At 40.3% G+C, this 18,951-nt stretch overlaps 1 protein-coding gene across 1 annotated transcript in view; it reads right to left on the reverse strand.

The window, feature by feature from the left end:
- Window positions 1-18,951, reverse strand: part of LOC139729434 (amyloid-beta precursor-like protein) — a 40,765-nt gene that overhangs the window by 8,396 nt on the left and 13,418 nt on the right. The window contains exons 2-3 of the mRNA XM_071640363.1: window positions 1,562-1,688; window positions 57-416 (exon numbers count right to left, since the gene is read on the reverse strand). Of these exons, the coding sequence (XP_071496464.1) occupies window positions 57-416; window positions 1,562-1,688 (487 nt within the window). The remainder of the gene's footprint in view (window positions 1-56; window positions 417-1,561; window positions 1,689-18,951) is intronic.

Here is an 18,951-nt window from a genome sequence, read left to right on the forward strand (position 1 = left end):
TGATGGTGGGTGAAAATGAAATTAAGCTGAGAGGGGCAGTCCCATCTCACACCCACCAGTGTTGTCCCTCTCAGGGAGGGGGGTCTCCTGTTGCCCCTCAGCACCCCTTTGCTCCTCCTCCTCCTCCTCCTGCACCTGCTCCACAGTAGTGGTCCTGGTAGTGGTGGTGGTGATGGTTGTGATGGTGGTGGTGGTGGTAGGGGCTGGAGGGCAGCAGGTGTATTCCACACCCTTGTAGCGGTCAACATCACACGGCAGCAGCATCCCGGTAGAGTTGATGGTCATCTTCCAGCGGCCGCAGTCCTCCTGGGCGCGCTGCTTCCAGTACGTCGGCTCTCGGCACACGTTCTCATCGTGCTCGTGGAAAAACTTGCACACATTGTAGACCATGAGGGCGTCACTCTCAAATGGACCCACTGCACAGAAATGAAGAAAACAAAGTCATCATTAACTTCTTTTCAATCTCACAATATTCACAGGAACCATTCTGGTTCAGATATCACCCAACACGAAGAGTGGTTCACAAACAATGTATACAAAGATAACTAAATGCAGAGCTCTGATCATTGAGGGGAGGTGCTCTTTTTTTTGGGAGGGGGTGGTCTGTTTGTTTGATTTTGCATTGGGATTTCTTTTTTTTTAATGGAATGAAGTTGGATACAAAACTGTGACTGTGACACCACTCAATCATAATCTTCAAGTATGTACATCAAATTTTCTAACAAGCATTGCTGTGTCATACAACACTAACTGTCCATGATAGCACAGATACCAAACATTCCCACAAGATCATGGCCATGTTATCAAGTAGAGTCTTGATACTGATGAAAGTATCTTTCCATTCTTCTGCCAACCCAAATCAGTGCCCTTAGGCCAACCATGCATCCACTGACATGATTACATCATGCTTTCGTCTACCATGAACTAATCTATGCACTGATCCTCCTTCTTACCCTTCTATCAATGCATCTATCCATCAAAACATCATCCATTCATTCATGATAATCCATCCTTCCATTTATCCATTAGTCCATCCATCAATCTCTCAATCTATCATCTATCCATTCATCTGTCCATCCATCCATCCATCTATACACCCATTTATCCATCCAACCATCCATCCACCCGCTTATTCATCCATTCGTCCATCCATCCATTCATCTATCAATTTATCCATCCAACGTCTATCCATCTATTCATCTATCCATATATCTGCCAATCTGTCCACCCACCTATCCATTCATCCATCCATCTATCCAGCTATCCACATATCCATCAATCCATTCATCTATCCATCCATCCATCCATCCTTCTATCCACTAATCAATCCATCAATCAATCACTCTATCCATCATCTATCCTTCCATCAATCTATCCATCCATCCATCTATCCATTCATCCATCTATCCATCCATCCATCTATCTATCAATCCATTCATCCATCTATCCATCAATCCATTCATCCATCTATCAATCCTCCCTGCCACTGATATCCACTCCATCTTCCCACACCCACATGTCCCTACATGCATCTCAGTAGTCAGACTACAGGAGGTCATACCCAGACATCTGTAGTAGGTGATCTTTGCAGAGGCCGTACACTCATCACCACTCACTGGACACCACTGACCAATGGTAGCCGGCTGACTGCTGTCCACGATGTTGGTGATGTCAGAGTTTGGGTATTTCTGTGAATACGAAAAGACAAAAAGCACAAAATCTCTCATGAGCCTGTGATGGAAACTCTTATTTTGCCAACCCAGTTCATTTAGACATAATGCAAAGAATCAAACATGTTAAAATTTGAAGGTCTGTATTTTTCATCCTTGTAAAACAGTGATACATACAAATGTACATGTACAGTATCATATTCATCTGCTTGTTGTTATTTCACCATTTAGAGGACGTTGATTTTCTGCCACTTCCAGATCTCATACACATGCATACCTCATAATGATGTCTCCGTTAGGTGTTAAGGGTGATAGCACCAAACAAAATTAATCTGAGATTCACTGAAAATGTTGTTCAGCATGTACATGTACATGCTTCCGAACTGACACAAAGTTTGAGTCTCCACATAACATGAAATGAGCTGAGGAGGGAAAAAGAATTCTCACAGCAGCACAGAGAGGCAAACGGACCGGTTGATCTGATACAAGTGAAGACCTTTTTTTTAGCTCACATATCTGTATGATATCAATGCAGCCATAAATAAAGCTGGAAAAGGTCAATTGTTTAATACATGCACCTAGTGTGTGCATAGATTTCTTCAGTGAGCTTGCGTTTGGAAACTTAAATTTCACAAATCATGCTTTGGTACAACCAAGCAGATTGATTCCAAGATGATACAACTTCCTCCCATATTTCATCACCATCGAAAGTGCTAATCCGCACACTAAAATTCATTTGATGGTGTCAGAGAGACAAGCCCTGCTACACTGCCATGGTGTGAGAATGAATAGAAGCTATTATGTGATATCCTTGAATACTATGGTGATGTTGGATGGTTTTTAGCTCATTAAAATCCATCATCCATCTCCAGAGAGGAGGAAGGCCAGTGGGGCTGGCAGGTGGCTTCACAGCATCAGGGGTGTGGCAGGGAAGGAACGGAAACCATCCCCATCACACCTAAGCACGAACAAACAACTCATATCGCAGTTTGTGTGCAGCAGCAGAGCATGCACTTTCCAAAACAGACAGACAGACAGACAGATAGATTCTCTTCACAAATGTCTTGTTTGTCTGTTTGCGCAGTATGCACTGAGTGACAGTAATAGGGCTTTTTTTCACAGAAGAAAACCACATATGGCATACTCTGATCTTTGGACCTTCAATATAAGATTATGTTGTCTTACCGCAAGGCTCAAAATATATTGCTATATTCACAGTACAACAGACTTATAATCCTCATAACATTGTCATTTAATGGAGGAAATAACATTCATTCTCTCAAACTTTCAACACGATACAAGGCAAACATATTACTGATGGAAACCTTCACAGACTATGTGATATGGGGAGATTTGATTGAGTCATGAAATTGCAACATTTCATTTTAAATGTTTGAGCTCCACATGATTTAAGGTGGCAAGAAGTCCTTTCTGTTTTTTACGTATTTTTACTTCTGTATGGCATTATTCAAACTGGGAAAACTATCACCTAATATCCCTGTCACACCTGCAAGGATATAAATTAAAAGCACATATTTCTACCCTGTGATTTCGAACTACTGTAAACATAAAAAGACTGTATATGTGTGCACACAATATGATGATAAATGGTCTCAAACAAAAATTGAGACATATTTCTAATTCCTGGGTCCAGAGTAGTCCTTCCACTCAAAAAGATTTTTGTTTCTCAGGGGCATTAATGAAATCGTACATAATATGCTGCAGTTGTAAAACTTGTTTTGTTTTGATTGCTTGTAGCCATGAATTCTTTTTAATGAGTTTTTTAGCTATTACTTCCAAATTCATATTGTTTTACAATATTACAGACAATTACAATCACACACACACACACACACCACCTGAATGAGATATATCACACGACCATCTTCTCCCATCTTTCAATCGCTACACATCCACATCCTCCACAATGAACCTCTCAAGTCGCAAGACTCCATTAAAGGAATCCAACCTGAGTACACGCCATCAACTCCAGTTATCTCGCTTCTCCAATATCACCCCTCTGGGAGAAGTCAATAAAACACCCCTAAAATCCAATTTCCACTTGGAACAGGCCAATTATCTTTGTCGGCAGAAGCGATATTCTGTGGCTTTGAGCCCTGCCAGCAGTCTTAGAAATGGCCCATGAAATCGGCATCTTAACGAGCTCCCTGGCTGAGCTGACAACCGGTAGTCAAAGTGATGCCATACAAGCATCTCGTATTGATCCTCACAACCCCAAATCAGCATCCTTCCCTGGACTGCATTCTGAGATGACAAAAATATCACACCTTGAATTGATGTAAGGGAAAATGATAAGCATTGTTCTTCACAACAAATTCCTTCCCTTTTTTAAAGTGGCTTTGCAATTCAATTCAGTCCCACTGTACAAGAGATGACATTTAATTCTGTGGATTATTTTCAGCTTGTAACATCCTCCATGGATATCCCAGATAAGATCCCATCACAATGAGACACATGTCACAGCTTGTATACCAGCAGAACACATTAACCGGTAGGCACCTGCCCGAGTACAGGCATACTCCAGAGAAGTATTCAACGGGTTAACCTTAGACAGTCTACACCTCCATCCCATAATGCCAATGATTAAACAGACAATCTGAGAATATGTACAAACATTCTACATCAATAATTCTCAGATGTTAAACATCTAATTAGCTGACGAACTAGGTAGGGAAATTTCTTCTTGGCCTAGAATTGGAAGAAGGGAAGTAATCTATCCACATTAGACCTCAATAATCCAACTTGAGAAACCCAATGAATAGATGATGAAGACCAGCGGTTATCACACTCCTCCTAGACACTCCACCTCTCTCATCTCAACAAGTGTTGGTTTCAGGATGCGTAAAATTCGGTATCATGCCGCCATATGTCCCACCATCAGTCCGAATGTTTCGTGTGCCTGTCGTGTGCCAAGCTAATTTTCTCCGGCACCGAACGAGGCATTACACGGGGGTCGTGACCTCAGATTGTACGATGAGTTGCTCTTAATGTCCCATCATGGGACTGGGCAGCAGGATTTATCAACAGCTGCCATGCCTTGGAGATGCACGGCTGAACATCCAGGGCTTTAAGTGGGGCAAAGAGGTTTTTCCTTTCCTATATCCAGGTTCACTGTCTGGCGAGACACTCCAGTGTTCAAGCATACAGTACTGATGTATCGCATCCATCGGACATTCTAGTCTGCTCACACATTCTACCTAATGGTTTGGAATCAGGAAAAAGGCTACATAGTAGCAACTACTGTCAGGAACCTGGTGGTCGTTTGGTTGTCGACTCTAATGGGGGAAATTGAAAGTAAGGTCAGAGAAAACATCTTGCAAAATCACTTGATGATCTTGGCACCTTACCTTACTTTTATTTTGACTCTACCATGTTCCATGTAAAATAAAAAAGAGAGAGAGAGAAAAAAAGATCTCTCATGAAATGACCAAGCATCCTTGGTGTGCACATTGAACATTCACTTCAGCCTACCTCCCACAAACATGGATGCTAAAATGAGGTCTTGGAAATGGATTAAAGGACCACTTATCTTAGTTTGACACCACTCTCTGGTCTGATGAGGTTTATTAACAAATTAGTTCTAATGGACCGTCGCTCTGCAGACGTGGGCAGGCCAAAAATAAAACATGCCACCGTCAGCCTTTGGTATCTTCATATCTTTGCCTCTAGCTAGCTAGCTACTCATACCTGACATTTCAGGGTTTCTTTCAAACCTGAGGCTCCATGGAAAACTTGTTGTCCATGGAAGTTATTGGATGTTAAAGGGTGATTGGTTGATTCCAAGAAAGAATTACTGATGTGTCAGCTTACTAATACTACTTGTCTACAAAGACTGTCTGTCTAACAAAGACTGCCAAGCTAAGATAACTGGAATCTCAGATCACTGAGATGATTGCAAATTTGCCTTTATTATAAGTCCTTTAAACATAAAGATCCTTTAGCACAAATATTAGAGACAACCTACATTAAGTTTATTTCTGGTTCAGATTGTGCAATTGATAAAAGCACTGACAAAATCAATAGCCTAATGTTTGCAAGGTTTTTCTATTTAAAGTCAGCTTAGATTTCTTTCTTTCTTTCTTTCTTTCTTTCTTTTTAGTAATTCTGCCTTGTTAAAGGGGATGGCTAGTGACCGATCAGTGGGAATCAGTGGGAATGCTGAGGGATGATTGTTCCAATCCTTGTGGGATTCATTTAAGAGTACATTATATATCTACTGTTGTGTGAAAATTATTTGCTTCAGAACGGTCTCATATTCAAGTAATGTGCAGATTAATGCCCCGTCACTGACCAGGGACGCTTACCTGGAAACATTAAACTGCGCATTACTTGAATATGAGACCATTCTGAAGCAAATAATTTTCACACAAGAATAGATATAAATGTACTCTTAAATGAATCCCACAAGGATTGGAACAATCATCCCTCAGCATTCCCACTGATTCCCACTGATCAGTTACTAGCCTTCCCCTTTAAGGAGTGTTGAAAATGCAGCGTTTCTGGCAGTACAAATAGCATTCCATCCACAAGATTGTTTCCCATATGTACGTACACGATCTCATAATCACAATAGTGCTCAGGTAATGCAAATAGCAATATGGAGGAATGAGAATAGAATGTCACCTTTGGGGTAGATTTTTCCCCCAGAGCCTGCTGCATATTTGCTGGAGTTTATGAGCATTTTCACACTTATCTTTCCTATTCTTATTTTGCATGTCTATAAATATCATGAATTGTTCTGATTTTAAACACATGATAAATCTCACAGAGGTGATCACTATCATCATGGTTTTTATTTATCAATATGTTTACATGATGAATTTAAGTCTCACTAGGCGTGTCTTCATCAGCCCAAAGTTTCAAAATAGCGCGCTATCTTGTGGTTACCAAACTAGTCCGATGTCAAAATAGCGCGCTATCTGTGAAGTGAAGACGCAAATAGCGCGCTATTTGATCGGGAAAATTTCCCCAAAAATCTTGGTCTAGTTCGTGAACTAGAGCGCTAATTCGTGAAATAGCGCGCTATTTTGGGTGCGTCTCCATCAGCCCGAAATTTTCTCAAGCTAGTGACTGTGTATAGTACATACACGCACGGTGTATTCAAGGATCACATGTGTGTATACTAGCTGTTGTTGACCAGGGAGGTGATTCCTCTCACCTCCCTGTTGTGTGTACTTCTGCTTCTGGTCCACTCTACCTAAGCTGAAGATTCTTGCAGATTGTGTGTATTTTGGATTTGTTTAAACATTGCAAATTGTTTATTTCATATAAGATGCCTCACAGGACAGAAGAAAGAGTTGCGTTATTGATATCCCTTTGGAGAGAATATGCTGTACTGCTCACTTATCTGGTTGTAGTATCGTACATACGGCGATATAGGAGATTTTGTGCGGGGAAATCCACTTTCGAACTGCGAGCTAAGCAGAGAAGTGATGCAAAGTGCGCATGCGTCAATTTTCGGGCTAATTTCCCCAAGCGGGCTGTTCGAGCTGATGAAGACGCACATTTGCAATATCGGGCTATTTTCCAAGACCGCAAAATATCCTTCTAGTTTGAATTTCGGGCTGATGAAGACATTAAGTGGTAGTCTAATCAAGACATCAGGGGTATACAACAGACCTTTTGAGATTTTTACAACTTTATTCTAATAAATTTGTGTCATCTAATAGTCCTCGTACTCTGTCATTGAGTGTTAATGGTACAATTTGATGTTTGTGAAATGCAATGAATTATAAGTGAATATCTCTTGGAAATTCTACAACAATGAATAATTTGAAACTGAGCTGAATAATAACTGACTCCAATCACATTGTGCCTGAGGGTTTTATGCCTTACAGACAGTTTTCTGCCTCATATTTCTCCTTGCTACAGTTGATGTGTTCTCACATGGTCATAGAAATATACATTCAAACCAAAACCAAAGAGATTTGCACATTCTTGCAAGTCTACCAAACAATGTCAATAGTACAGTCACCAGAAGAGAATGTTCTTCCAAAGACTGAATCCTATTCTCAGAGTTCAGTGGCTGACATTTTGACAGTGAATGGCGTTTCATGCTTCCCTGACTCTGACTGTAATATTCCTCTTTCATCCCCTCCCCCCCCCCCCCCAAAAAAAAAAGATGGCAAAGGATCGGCAAATGTGTTGAAGAGTTCACCCATAGTTCAGCAGCCGTGAAATGGCAATAACAAGCTAATGAGAAATGACACAATTTATCAGCATCACATTATAAAACTAGAGTAGGGAAATGGGAAAGTACATAACTTAGGAACGAATTCACAATGGTGGCCTATATTCAGTCCATGGCTTATGTAAAACTTGACTGCGTAAATGTAGTTTGTATGGAAAGTAATGTAAAATGTATTATGACATATTTATCGCATCAGCCAACATACATCAAACAAGATGACGATGCCTGAGCGTCTGTGGTTGAATGCATCCACTCACAGCAGACTGGATGGCAAAGAGTTGGGGGGGGGGGGTATAAGCGAAGATAAGCCTTATTATTGAGTGTAAATATGTTGCAGGAAATGAATGCTTTTCTCTAAATGCTACTGGCAGTATAATGTGAGGGAGGGCCGGTGATTGGAATGATATTTGAATTTGTTGCTGGCATGAAGGAAAAATGTCTGATATCCACCTCTTAGTCTTCTTCCTATCTACTCCAGTTCTGGTCTAGACTTGACTCTTTGAGCCAGTGGTGACATCATCTCCACCAAATCACTCTATTCAGGGTAGGATGACATCTCATCTTCAACTCACTCCATTCAGGGTGGGATGGCATTTCATCCTCAACTCACTCCATTCAGGGTAGGATGGCATCTCACCCTCAACTCACTCTATTCAGGATGGGATGACATCTCATCTTCAACTCAATCCATTCAGGGTGGGATGGCATTTCATCCTCAACTCAATCCATTCAGGGTGGGATGGCATCTCATCCTTAACTCATTCCATTCAGGGTGGGATGGCATCTCATCTTCAACTCACACCATTCAGGGTGGGATGACATCTCATCTTCAACTCACACCATTCAGGGTGGGATGACATCTCATCTTCAACTCGCTTCATTCAGGGTGGGATGGCATCTCATCCTCAACTCATTCCATTCAGGGTGGGATGGCATCTCATCCTTAACTCAATCCATTCAGGGTAGGATGGCATCTCATCCTTAACTCACTCCATTCAGGGTGGGATGACATCTCATCCTCAACTCACTCCATTCAGGGTGGGACAGCATCTCATCTTCAACTCGCTCCATTCAGGGTAGGATGGCATCTCATCTTCAACTCACACCATTCAGGGTGGGATGGCATTTCATCCTTAACTCACTCCATTCAGGGTGGGATGACATCTCATCCTCAACTCACACCATTCAGGGTGGGATGACATCTTATCTTCAACTCACTTCATTCAGGGTGGGATGGCATCTCATCCTAAACTCACTCCATTCAGGGTGGGATGGCATCTCATTCTCAACTCACTCCATTCAGGGTAGGATGGCATCTCATCCTCAACTCACACCATTCAGGGTGGGATGACATCTTATCTTCAACTCACTTCATTCAGGGTGGGATGACATCTCATCCTCAACTCACACCATTCAGGGTGGGATGGCATCTCATCTTCAACTCACTTCATTCAGGGTGGGATGGCATCTCATCCTAAACTCACTCCATTCAGGGTGGGATGACATCTTATCTTCAACTCACTCCATTCAGGGTGGGTTGGCATCTCATCTCCAACTCACTCCATTCAGGGTGGGATGGCATCTCATCCTCAACTCACTCTATTCAGGATGGGATGGCATCTCATCCTTAACTCACTCCATTCAGGGTGGGATGGCATCTCATCCTTAACTCACTTCATTCAGGGTGGGATGACATCTATCTTCAACTCACACCATTCAGGGTGGGATGACATCTCATTCTCAACTCACTCCATTCAGGGTGGGATGGCATCTCATCCTCAACTCGCTCCATTGAGGGTGGGATGGCATCTCATCCTCAACTCACACCATTCAGGGTGGGATGACATCTCATCCTCAACTCACTCCATTCAGGGTGGGATAGCATCTCATCTTCAACTCACTCCATTCAGGGTGGGATGGCATCTCATCCTTAACTCACTCCATTCAGGGTGGGACGGCATCTCATCATCAACATCTATTCCAGCAAGACTTTCTGAGAGAACTGGTGAGGCAATGCGGCCACAGGAGAGGACTTCATTGACACAGCTATGAGAGTGTTGCCTTACAAATCCTTCACAGACACAGGTCACGATGTCATCCCTCCTGACAATTCTTGCCACACGTATCTCTTCCTCTCCCACTTCTTCCGTCAACTTTCTTCTTCTTTCTCATCTCTCTCTCCTCCATCTCTCCTTCTGTCTCTCCCTCTCTCCCTCTCTCTCTCTCTACTTCCCTTCCTTTCTCCCTCTGCTTGCATCAGACTAAGTACTGTAAAACATGATATATTCGCGGCATGAATTTTTCGCGAATTGGAGCCGACAGCCTTTTTTGCAACGTGAAATTTTCATGAACTGCCAGTGGCATTCAATGCATATAGTGTAAGCAAGAACTTTCGCGTGCATTTTAATTTCACGAATCTTGGCGCTCGCGAAATTCGCGAAATTAGAATGCACGCGAATATTCCTCGTTTTAAAGTATTATATTTCCGCTACCGTAATGGACACAGATGTACATAAGTATTGTTTCAGTGACAACTTTGTTATGAATATCATAGAATTACATTTAAGCTCATTTCATATTTCTTCCCTTTGAATGCTTTGAAGCTGAAACTTAACAAAATCTATACTGGTATCCAGACATGGGGATGTGCACATCAGTATTTACAGTCAGAGACAACACACTGGTTGGTCCTTCAACCCAATGCGGATGGGCTGATTTTGCTGCAACGCACATTTCCCATAGACACCTGCCCAAGTGTACTCCGGACTAGTCTTCAACAGGTTAAAGGCATAATTTACCATTTGCAGAAGAAACAAATACCCAGCATTAGTGCTTCAAAATAGTTCTAAATTGTGAGTTAGGGATAGAAACTACCAATGTAAAAATTTGAATCCATATAATCGATGTTAAGTATTGTTAAATACACAAAATGTGAACAATAGTTATAAAAAAAATGTTGCCAGACTAAACCGTCTACAGTTATGGTTAAATGAGAAAAATATTGATATCTCGTTATATTTTAGGATTTATTGCAAAAATGTTATATGGTAGGATGTTTTGAGATGCAACAGACCTACACATATGCATCAAATGTGATATCTTGAACATTCTTTAAATCACTGTTCCCACAGGTAATTAATTCTTGAAATGAATCAACCACACAGCAACTGATCCTCTTGCATTTTCAAGTTTTCGTATAATTCCACACAATATAATCTAATTATTTTATTTACACAAGAACAATATTTGAAACTATACAATGTTGCTTACACACATAAATGACCCTAAATTCTCCTTTTTTTTGATAATTTCATGCAATATTTTCCACTGTTTCACAATAATTCCCACTTATGACTCACATTCTTATGTACATGACTGAGATATTCCATGTTATTTGTATGGCATATTGCCTTATACATCATGGTTCAACCCCCTCAACTAACCCTACAAAAGGGATAGGTAAATACAAATACAACATAAAACATTGATAAAAATCAAACCATTGAAAATGTCAAAAAGATGCTTTGATTAAAAAAAGAATGCTGCGAATAGATTGTATCACATCGCTGAGGGATCTGGTCCTCAATTTGCGGTTCAATCAGGAAGGAGAGATTCCTGAAGTTCTTTGTCAGTGTAAGGACTGAAATTCTCAAATGGGTTGACATAGCAACCATTACTATTTCTAGGACACCTCAATAACATACCAATAACCAAGTCTAGTACAGCACATACAAACAAAAGTGTGAAACAAAAGATCGCAAAACTCTCTTGGAATAACTCTTGGGATTTCGAAATGAAATTACTTTAAATTCCTTACGGAGAAATTGGAAGAGTCACATATCTCCCTTGGGATATAAGGAATCTTGCACTAAATAGTCACATTCACATGGACAAAATAGCAGGGTAATGTTCAAGATCCAAATACCGAGTTTTTTTGCACCCATTATGACAGAAAGAAAGTATTCTGCTAATTGCCGATTGCAATTCTCAAATTATTATGATAACTGCATAATAATAGCAAGATATTTTTTCTTGGGGGGGGGGGGCAGGGAGATTTGTATGGTAATGCTGAGTGTGCTGTTTTATAAAGAGATTTTCATATCTAGCACAGGCAAAAGTCTGGAGATTTGGATTGCAATGCAAATATTGAAATTTGTCTCGCTAATTCATGCCTGAGGAATTCGCTTGAGGCAGACTCTAACCCAATATGAAAGGCCATGTTTAATGTATGCAGGAGGCTGCTTCATATCCACCATAGGGCACATCTTGCTTCATGGATCCAAACCATCATTGTCACCATGTGAAGGTTGCTTGAAGCCATCAATGGTCAGAGTTTAAAGGCATAATCTACCATTTGCAGACGAAACAAAAACCCAGCTTTTGTGCTTCAAAATAGTTCTAAAATGTGAGTTAGGGATAGAAACGACCAATGTAAACATTTAAATCAGTAAAATCAATGTTAAGTATTGTTAAAAATATGCAAAACGTGAACAACAGTTATAATAAAAATGTTTCTAGACTAAACTGTCTACAGTTATAGACTTATGGTTTATTGGGAAAAATACTGATACCTCCTTATATTTTAGGCTTTTTTTGCAAATTTTTGACATGGTACTAATTGGTAGGGTGTTTTGTGATACAACTGACCAACACATATGCATCAAATGTGATATTTTGAATATTTTTAAAATCACTCCCAAAGGTAAACCATACCTTTAAATTCAATCTCTCTCTTCACTTTGCATTCATGTTTACTGAACTTGGCATCCACGGAAACAGGACTGCCTCATCTCATCAACTCCAGCATGTCAATCCAATCTTACCTAGCAGGTTTGATCACAAAGTCTCAGGAAATACCTGATATGCTCTAATCCATTAAAAACATGTGAATGTGCTGTAGACATTCATATATCACAAAGATTGAGAAAGTAATTTTCCTTGAATGTAGTACACTGCCTGTCTCTTCATAGGCAATCATACTCTGCAAGTTAACATTCTAAATTGCAATTCATTTGTCTTTGAGACATCTAGCATCATGTGCTTTCTCTCTATATCTCTCTTTCTCTCTCTGGACATTCTATTTTTTCTCATCACAATGGACATAAATGTTGCTACCATTTTCTTTCATTTGGTTTTGGATTCATTTCTTTGTTCTTTCTAAGTTACAGTTGAACCTCTCGTATCCGGACAAGTCGGGACCGGGGCTCATCCGGATAAGGGATTTGGCCGGATACGGGAGACTCAATGCTTTATACATGTACATATACATACACATGTACTGATGTAGCCCATTGTAGTACCACATGTAGTAATGTGTATACTGCAACCTTTTCATTGTTACATTTGGGGATGTTTGGGGATGTTAAAATGTCTGAGGGTAAGCAATTTGGAAGGAAATTTGATGTAATGTATGTTAATCATGTTGGAAGTAATATGTAATTCATGTGCGTTTGTGTAGGAGTTCTCAAGGAGTTGGGAATCCCCCTTTCCTCCCGTAATTATTATTTTTTTTTTAAATCACGGCGAGATTGCGTCCGTATAATAGAGAGATCCGGATAAAGGGAGGCCGGATAATAGAGGTTCAACTGTATCTTTTCTTGGGGGAGAGGTAAAGTGCAACTGGTGTTATAATGCAAATTATCCTCACTGTCTCCTAAACCTGTGACGAGGAAAATTTTCCCTCATACCACAGTCCTTGTATTTGGCAGAATACAGAAAAAACAAAAAACAAGTTTTTCAGCTTCAAACTTTCTCACCGGACTCCGCAGAACGCTTTAATCCAAAACAGCGCCAGAAGCACACTGAGCTGAATAATAAGAAATCAGGCAAAGAGAAAAATAACACCTCCCCCTCCCCCATCCCCTCTCATCCCCCCCCCCCCCTTCCTTATCCAGATTTAGAAAGCTTGAATGCACACTGCCAGAGGGCCCTATTACACTACAATGGCCTGGTATGCTGGTAAAACCTTATATTCTGTCAGTAACATTATAACCACCATTTAGCCGCTACCTGGCCTAGGTTTAGACAGCTCCTAATGGGGTCAAACTCTTGTACTTTCAATCTCGCCTGAATTTAACAACAACATTTTTTCTTCTCTCCTTCTATATTTGCAAGAATGGTGTGTTTCTAAGAAATGAGTAGCAAGAAATGTATTCAAAAATTTTCACTTTCTAAAAGCTGAAACCCCTTTTACCAATATGACTTTCTTAACTCTCTTCCTCAACCAAAACTATTTTTTGATCTTCTCATTCCTGAAATCAGGACATGTCAAAATGGTATTTCTACTTCTTCAAGATAAGCATGAGTAGTGCTGGAAATTTTGCAACATTCAGTAGAATTAAGTAGATGGAGATGGCACTGGAAATTAGGAGGCTAAATGTGTCAAGCATACAATGATTTCATGTGACTCTAAACAAAAGGTGTTTGTTCGTTGTTTGTTTGTTCGTTTGTTTATGATAAGGGGGCATCACAATACATTACTTTAAGACCTACTACAGTGACATACTTGGACAGCAGAGTGATAATATGAATATGATATTCTAATAGTTTTTGGAATGGTCGTTTCATCAACACTGCCCTCTATACAGTGAGTAAAATGAAGCATGACAATGAGATTCAGACATGGCTGTCTCCAGTGAACTCCTGGATAAACAGACCATGGCAGGGGCCATGAATAGACTAGAACCAAACATACTAGTCTACCTCATACAGACGTTACTGTAATACAATATTTGGATCATATATGGGGGGGGGGGGGGGTGTGATGGATTGGTAGATAACACCCATAATACCATGAAGCCAAAATCCCCTCAGCATTGCTAACCAAGATCAGCCTCCGATCTCCATTTTCCCTTCCTCAGATGGTATGAAACCAATCTGGTATTACTGAGTATGTGATGGTGATTTCATCCAAATTGAATTTTGATGATTTCAGTACCATTTTTTCCTCTCTTTTTTTTTTTCGCTGACAGCACAAACGAATCAATTATGGTAGCAGCAGCATGTATCATTCCTAGATAACTTGACAAACTTTTGTTTGGCGGTTTTCTCATAATAACTGAAAGATTCCTCAACCATTGCAAAAATAGTGGATGGGGCATAGTAACAGAGGAATTGGATATCAAATTGAAAAGTATTATTTCAACAACCCCAAACTCACAATTCATAGATTTTGATTGCATTTCTATTTTGTTATTGGGGTGTCTTTAATATGATAATCTACAGGCAATGAAGGGATTCTTTGCAATAATATAGGAGACCTGTCATTTCACAGGGACTAAGAAATGTTTCTACATTTTGTTATGGTTTTGGTTCAGCAAAGAAGGCTAACCTTTTAAACAGCATTGTAACCATCTGGGGAGTGATTAGGCATAATTCTGGTGGAAATAAGTTTGAACAAACAGTATTTTTCATGCAACATGCAGCATTTTTGACCCCAAAAAAAAAGAGTAGAAAGTACTGCACATGAGTAAAAGTTGGCATCTCTGTTCTGCCTATATTCGCTGTTTTGACTATTTTGCACTTGTGACTCTGGTCAGTTTAAGAGAGGAGGGTTTGTATGATTTCCACAATTAAACATGAAAAGTCAGCTTGACCCATAATGCTTCGAGCTTTAATACATGTGTTGTGATCTGCTGATAAGCGAGCCAGATTACAGGGTAATCATAAAACTTGAAGGCATGAACAATTCATAGAGCACAATTCAAACAAAGAAAAACATAGTTCTCTCTGATAGAATAATACCACACACAACCTTAAGAACATGTCTGAATAATAGGCAATAACAATAGTGTGTATCCCCAAAGGCAATGCTGTTGCTATACAATAGTGTCAATTCCTTCCGAGCACAATACAATCATGTCCAATCCAGGCTGCAGGAGTTTATACTATAAACAACCTATACAGAACTTCAGCACTCTAACAATGTTTTTTCGGTAGTCAGACTTGCCTCGTTTTCTCAACTCCAACACAACGATACCCTGTGTTGTAATTTCAATTTCCGGCTTACGGTATAAAAACATGTCTTAATCAAAATAGTTCAGAGTCTTACAAACCTGAACATGAGAAATCGGATTAAGCTGCCAAGTTCAGCTAAGGTCATAATGTGATTGACAGCTATTGTTGCAAGATTGATTTTCCATCCAAAATCTGCCAATTTTGATGTCTTGGTCCGAGGTAAAAATAAAGAGTCATGTTGACTGAGAGAGTGCAGGGCAGACCAAAGTGTTCTTCTGGTGGATCAAGTCTACTGTACATTGATCATACAGCCTTTAGAGGAACAGAAGATCCAGATTAAGCACAAATAATCATGTAACATGATTATCCATCAAAGAACTGTGATCATCTCACAGCTTATCTTTTCATCTGGAGGTTAGAGGTGTTATGGGTTGAATGCTTGTATTTTCAGTTGAATCCTTGATTTCAATACTGACCAAATAAGACTGGAAAACAGCTAAAGATTTTCCTTAACTCTTGTTGTAACTGATCTTAAACTTTAAAGTCTAAAAACCTCTATCATGTTGGGCGTGCTGAATTTTGATAATAAAGAATTTAAGGAAGAATGAATGGTGTCATTATTTTCTTATTGTCTAAAAAGAAATACCAACCTTTACCACCTCTCCCCCCCCCCCCCCATATCACATCTCAGCCAGGACCTAATCCCTCACACTCAGTATAAAGCATCCAGCAATGTATTCATCCATCTCATGATAACAAACATAATAGAACTGCATCCTATGAAGAAGGTATGAATTCTGGCTGTGACTTTGTCCAAAGATGAAATCTCTCACACGTCAGGACAAGATGCTAAACATGTTGATTTCACACCTCCGTGTCGGCATTTCTTTCAGCCCCAAACCACAATCAGACTCTATTCATATCTTGTCTCACTATTCCATTTACAGTGTGGTAGATACAGGCCGTACAGACCCATGGGGCAGGGACCTATTTTGGTCTTTCAGATTTCCTTGCTTCCCTTCCGTCCCCAGTCAAATCTCTGCTGGATGTAACACCTCTCATGAAATGAAACGTGTCAAGATTATTTGGACAGAACTGGATATCTGACACATTAGCGAACTGGGTGCTGGATTGCCAGCCACCATTCAATCTTGGTAAGGTAACCCTTTCTTTCTGAAGTACCCCCTCGCTTGACATACAATACGACTAACCTCTCCTGCAGATCGGGTCTGTACCAATTCTTGATTTCCAGGCCCGATGTTTTTAAAACTTTTTTTTAAAGGAATCTGGTTTACGATGTATTCAAGAATTTGAAAAAAAAAACAAACAGAAAGAATTCAGGGAGAGATGGGGGCAGCTGTACACCCCTATCATACCGGCCCCCTGGACTCTTAGAGTTCGGTACCTTTAGATTTCAGTCCTTTTGTACAACACAATTCCAATTGTCATATGATCCCGGTCAAGAGACAATATTTCCCATTCAGGTGGTACCTTGGCAAGCCATTAGAACAGTTTGTCTGGCAAGCAGGTTTAAGCCGCACTCAAATAAGGCTGGTTTCGTACAAAGCTTTCTATAATTGGAGCGTCAGGCTTGACTGCTTAGCGAGTGATTACGCAGGGAAGCAGACTACTTCCTAATTCAGGGCACTGGAAGTCTTACATACGTGTGCTCATTATCAAATAACTATCGTCACTAACCGTAAATGATTGGAATCTACAAGCTATAAAAATGGACTACAATTCTAACCTTCCTTCATCTCAAGATAATGTCACAAATGTACACACTAGTAGTTATGTACATATGTATGATGTACTGTATGCATGGCTGTTTTAATGTGTATGTACACAGGTTGACCAGATTCATGGAGAACATTCTACATGGTATAGATATAGTACATACAGGCTGACCAGATCAGTGGAGAATTTTCTAGGTGGTATACAATGTAGATATACAGTACATGCATGTAACAGGAAATACATTATAGCTCACTCAATCCAGAATGATTTCACCCATTCCAGAATGTTCTGGGAAGTGCTAACATATTTGGCTGAGTGAGGCACTGTCCCTGTAGCCCAATGTGATTGGTAGTTATTCTTGGTAATGATGTTTTGTACATAGATAGGCAGTGAGTCATCCAGGTTTCCTGGAACTTGGACTGGCTAGTAGGTTGGAGAGAGTTATAGAATGTGCTAGAAGGGGGTGAATGGATAGTATATAAGCCAGAGAAATTCTGCAGTAGGCAGAGTACCCAACACCTCTGCTCTGAGAGTTACGTCACTTCTGACTTTGAAGCGACTTGTTATAGTCAGTCCTGTGTTACCTGCTGACCTGTTATGTTTGTGGAGATACTTGGCCTGGGAGACATTTTGCCTGCAGAGAATTAATGTGCCTTCATCGGACTCCATATTTTAATGTCAATGGACATTGCTATACGGCAAAGCTGTGACGGGCTGGATTCCTAGCTGGACAATATAAAGTGAATCATTATTCAACGCATCGACTGGACGTGGTCGTTGGATTCTGCACATTTCGCTGTGAACATTCTACCGTGGATCTATTGTGGACGTATATCCTGGATTTTTACCCCGGATTTATACCGAGGATCATCACAACCGGCGCGTTTGGATTTACGTCGGAGGAATCATTCATCGGTGCATCGCGGATCATTCATTTGTGCATCGAGCATCGTATTTGGGACATTTCCAGGGATATTGCGTGTAATGTGTACGTAAGTGATTCCATTACTGACTTATATTTGTTTCTCGTGATCATTGTACTGATGTGAAACCGATTACCAGTCTGTACCCACAATATCACTGTTAATAAACCGCCTGAACATCAGTTGATTGTTTCTTTTGTGCGATCATTCTCAGAGTGATTTTGGTCGTAACAAAATTGGGGGCTTGTGTCCGAGAAGTGAATTTAAGCCAAAACTTGGAATTTGGAACGTTCCGGAAGCCAGAATATTGGTACAGACATAATACCGGTTGACTTGGTTGTTGAATTGCATATTGTGTGTAATACATTGTGACAATGTCAATCAGTACAATGGATGTTCAGGCATTTGTTCAGAGGAAAGATTTGTCCCTCAAAGATTTGCAAAGGTTACGCAA

Source organism: Diadema antillarum, unplaced genomic scaffold, assembly GCF_040938485.1.
Source record: "Diadema antillarum isolate AM-2024a unplaced genomic scaffold, OU_Dant_1.0 scf00000020, whole genome shotgun sequence".
In the NCBI taxonomy this organism is placed as follows: Eukaryota; Metazoa; Echinodermata; class Echinoidea; order Diadematoida; family Diadematidae; genus Diadema; species Diadema antillarum.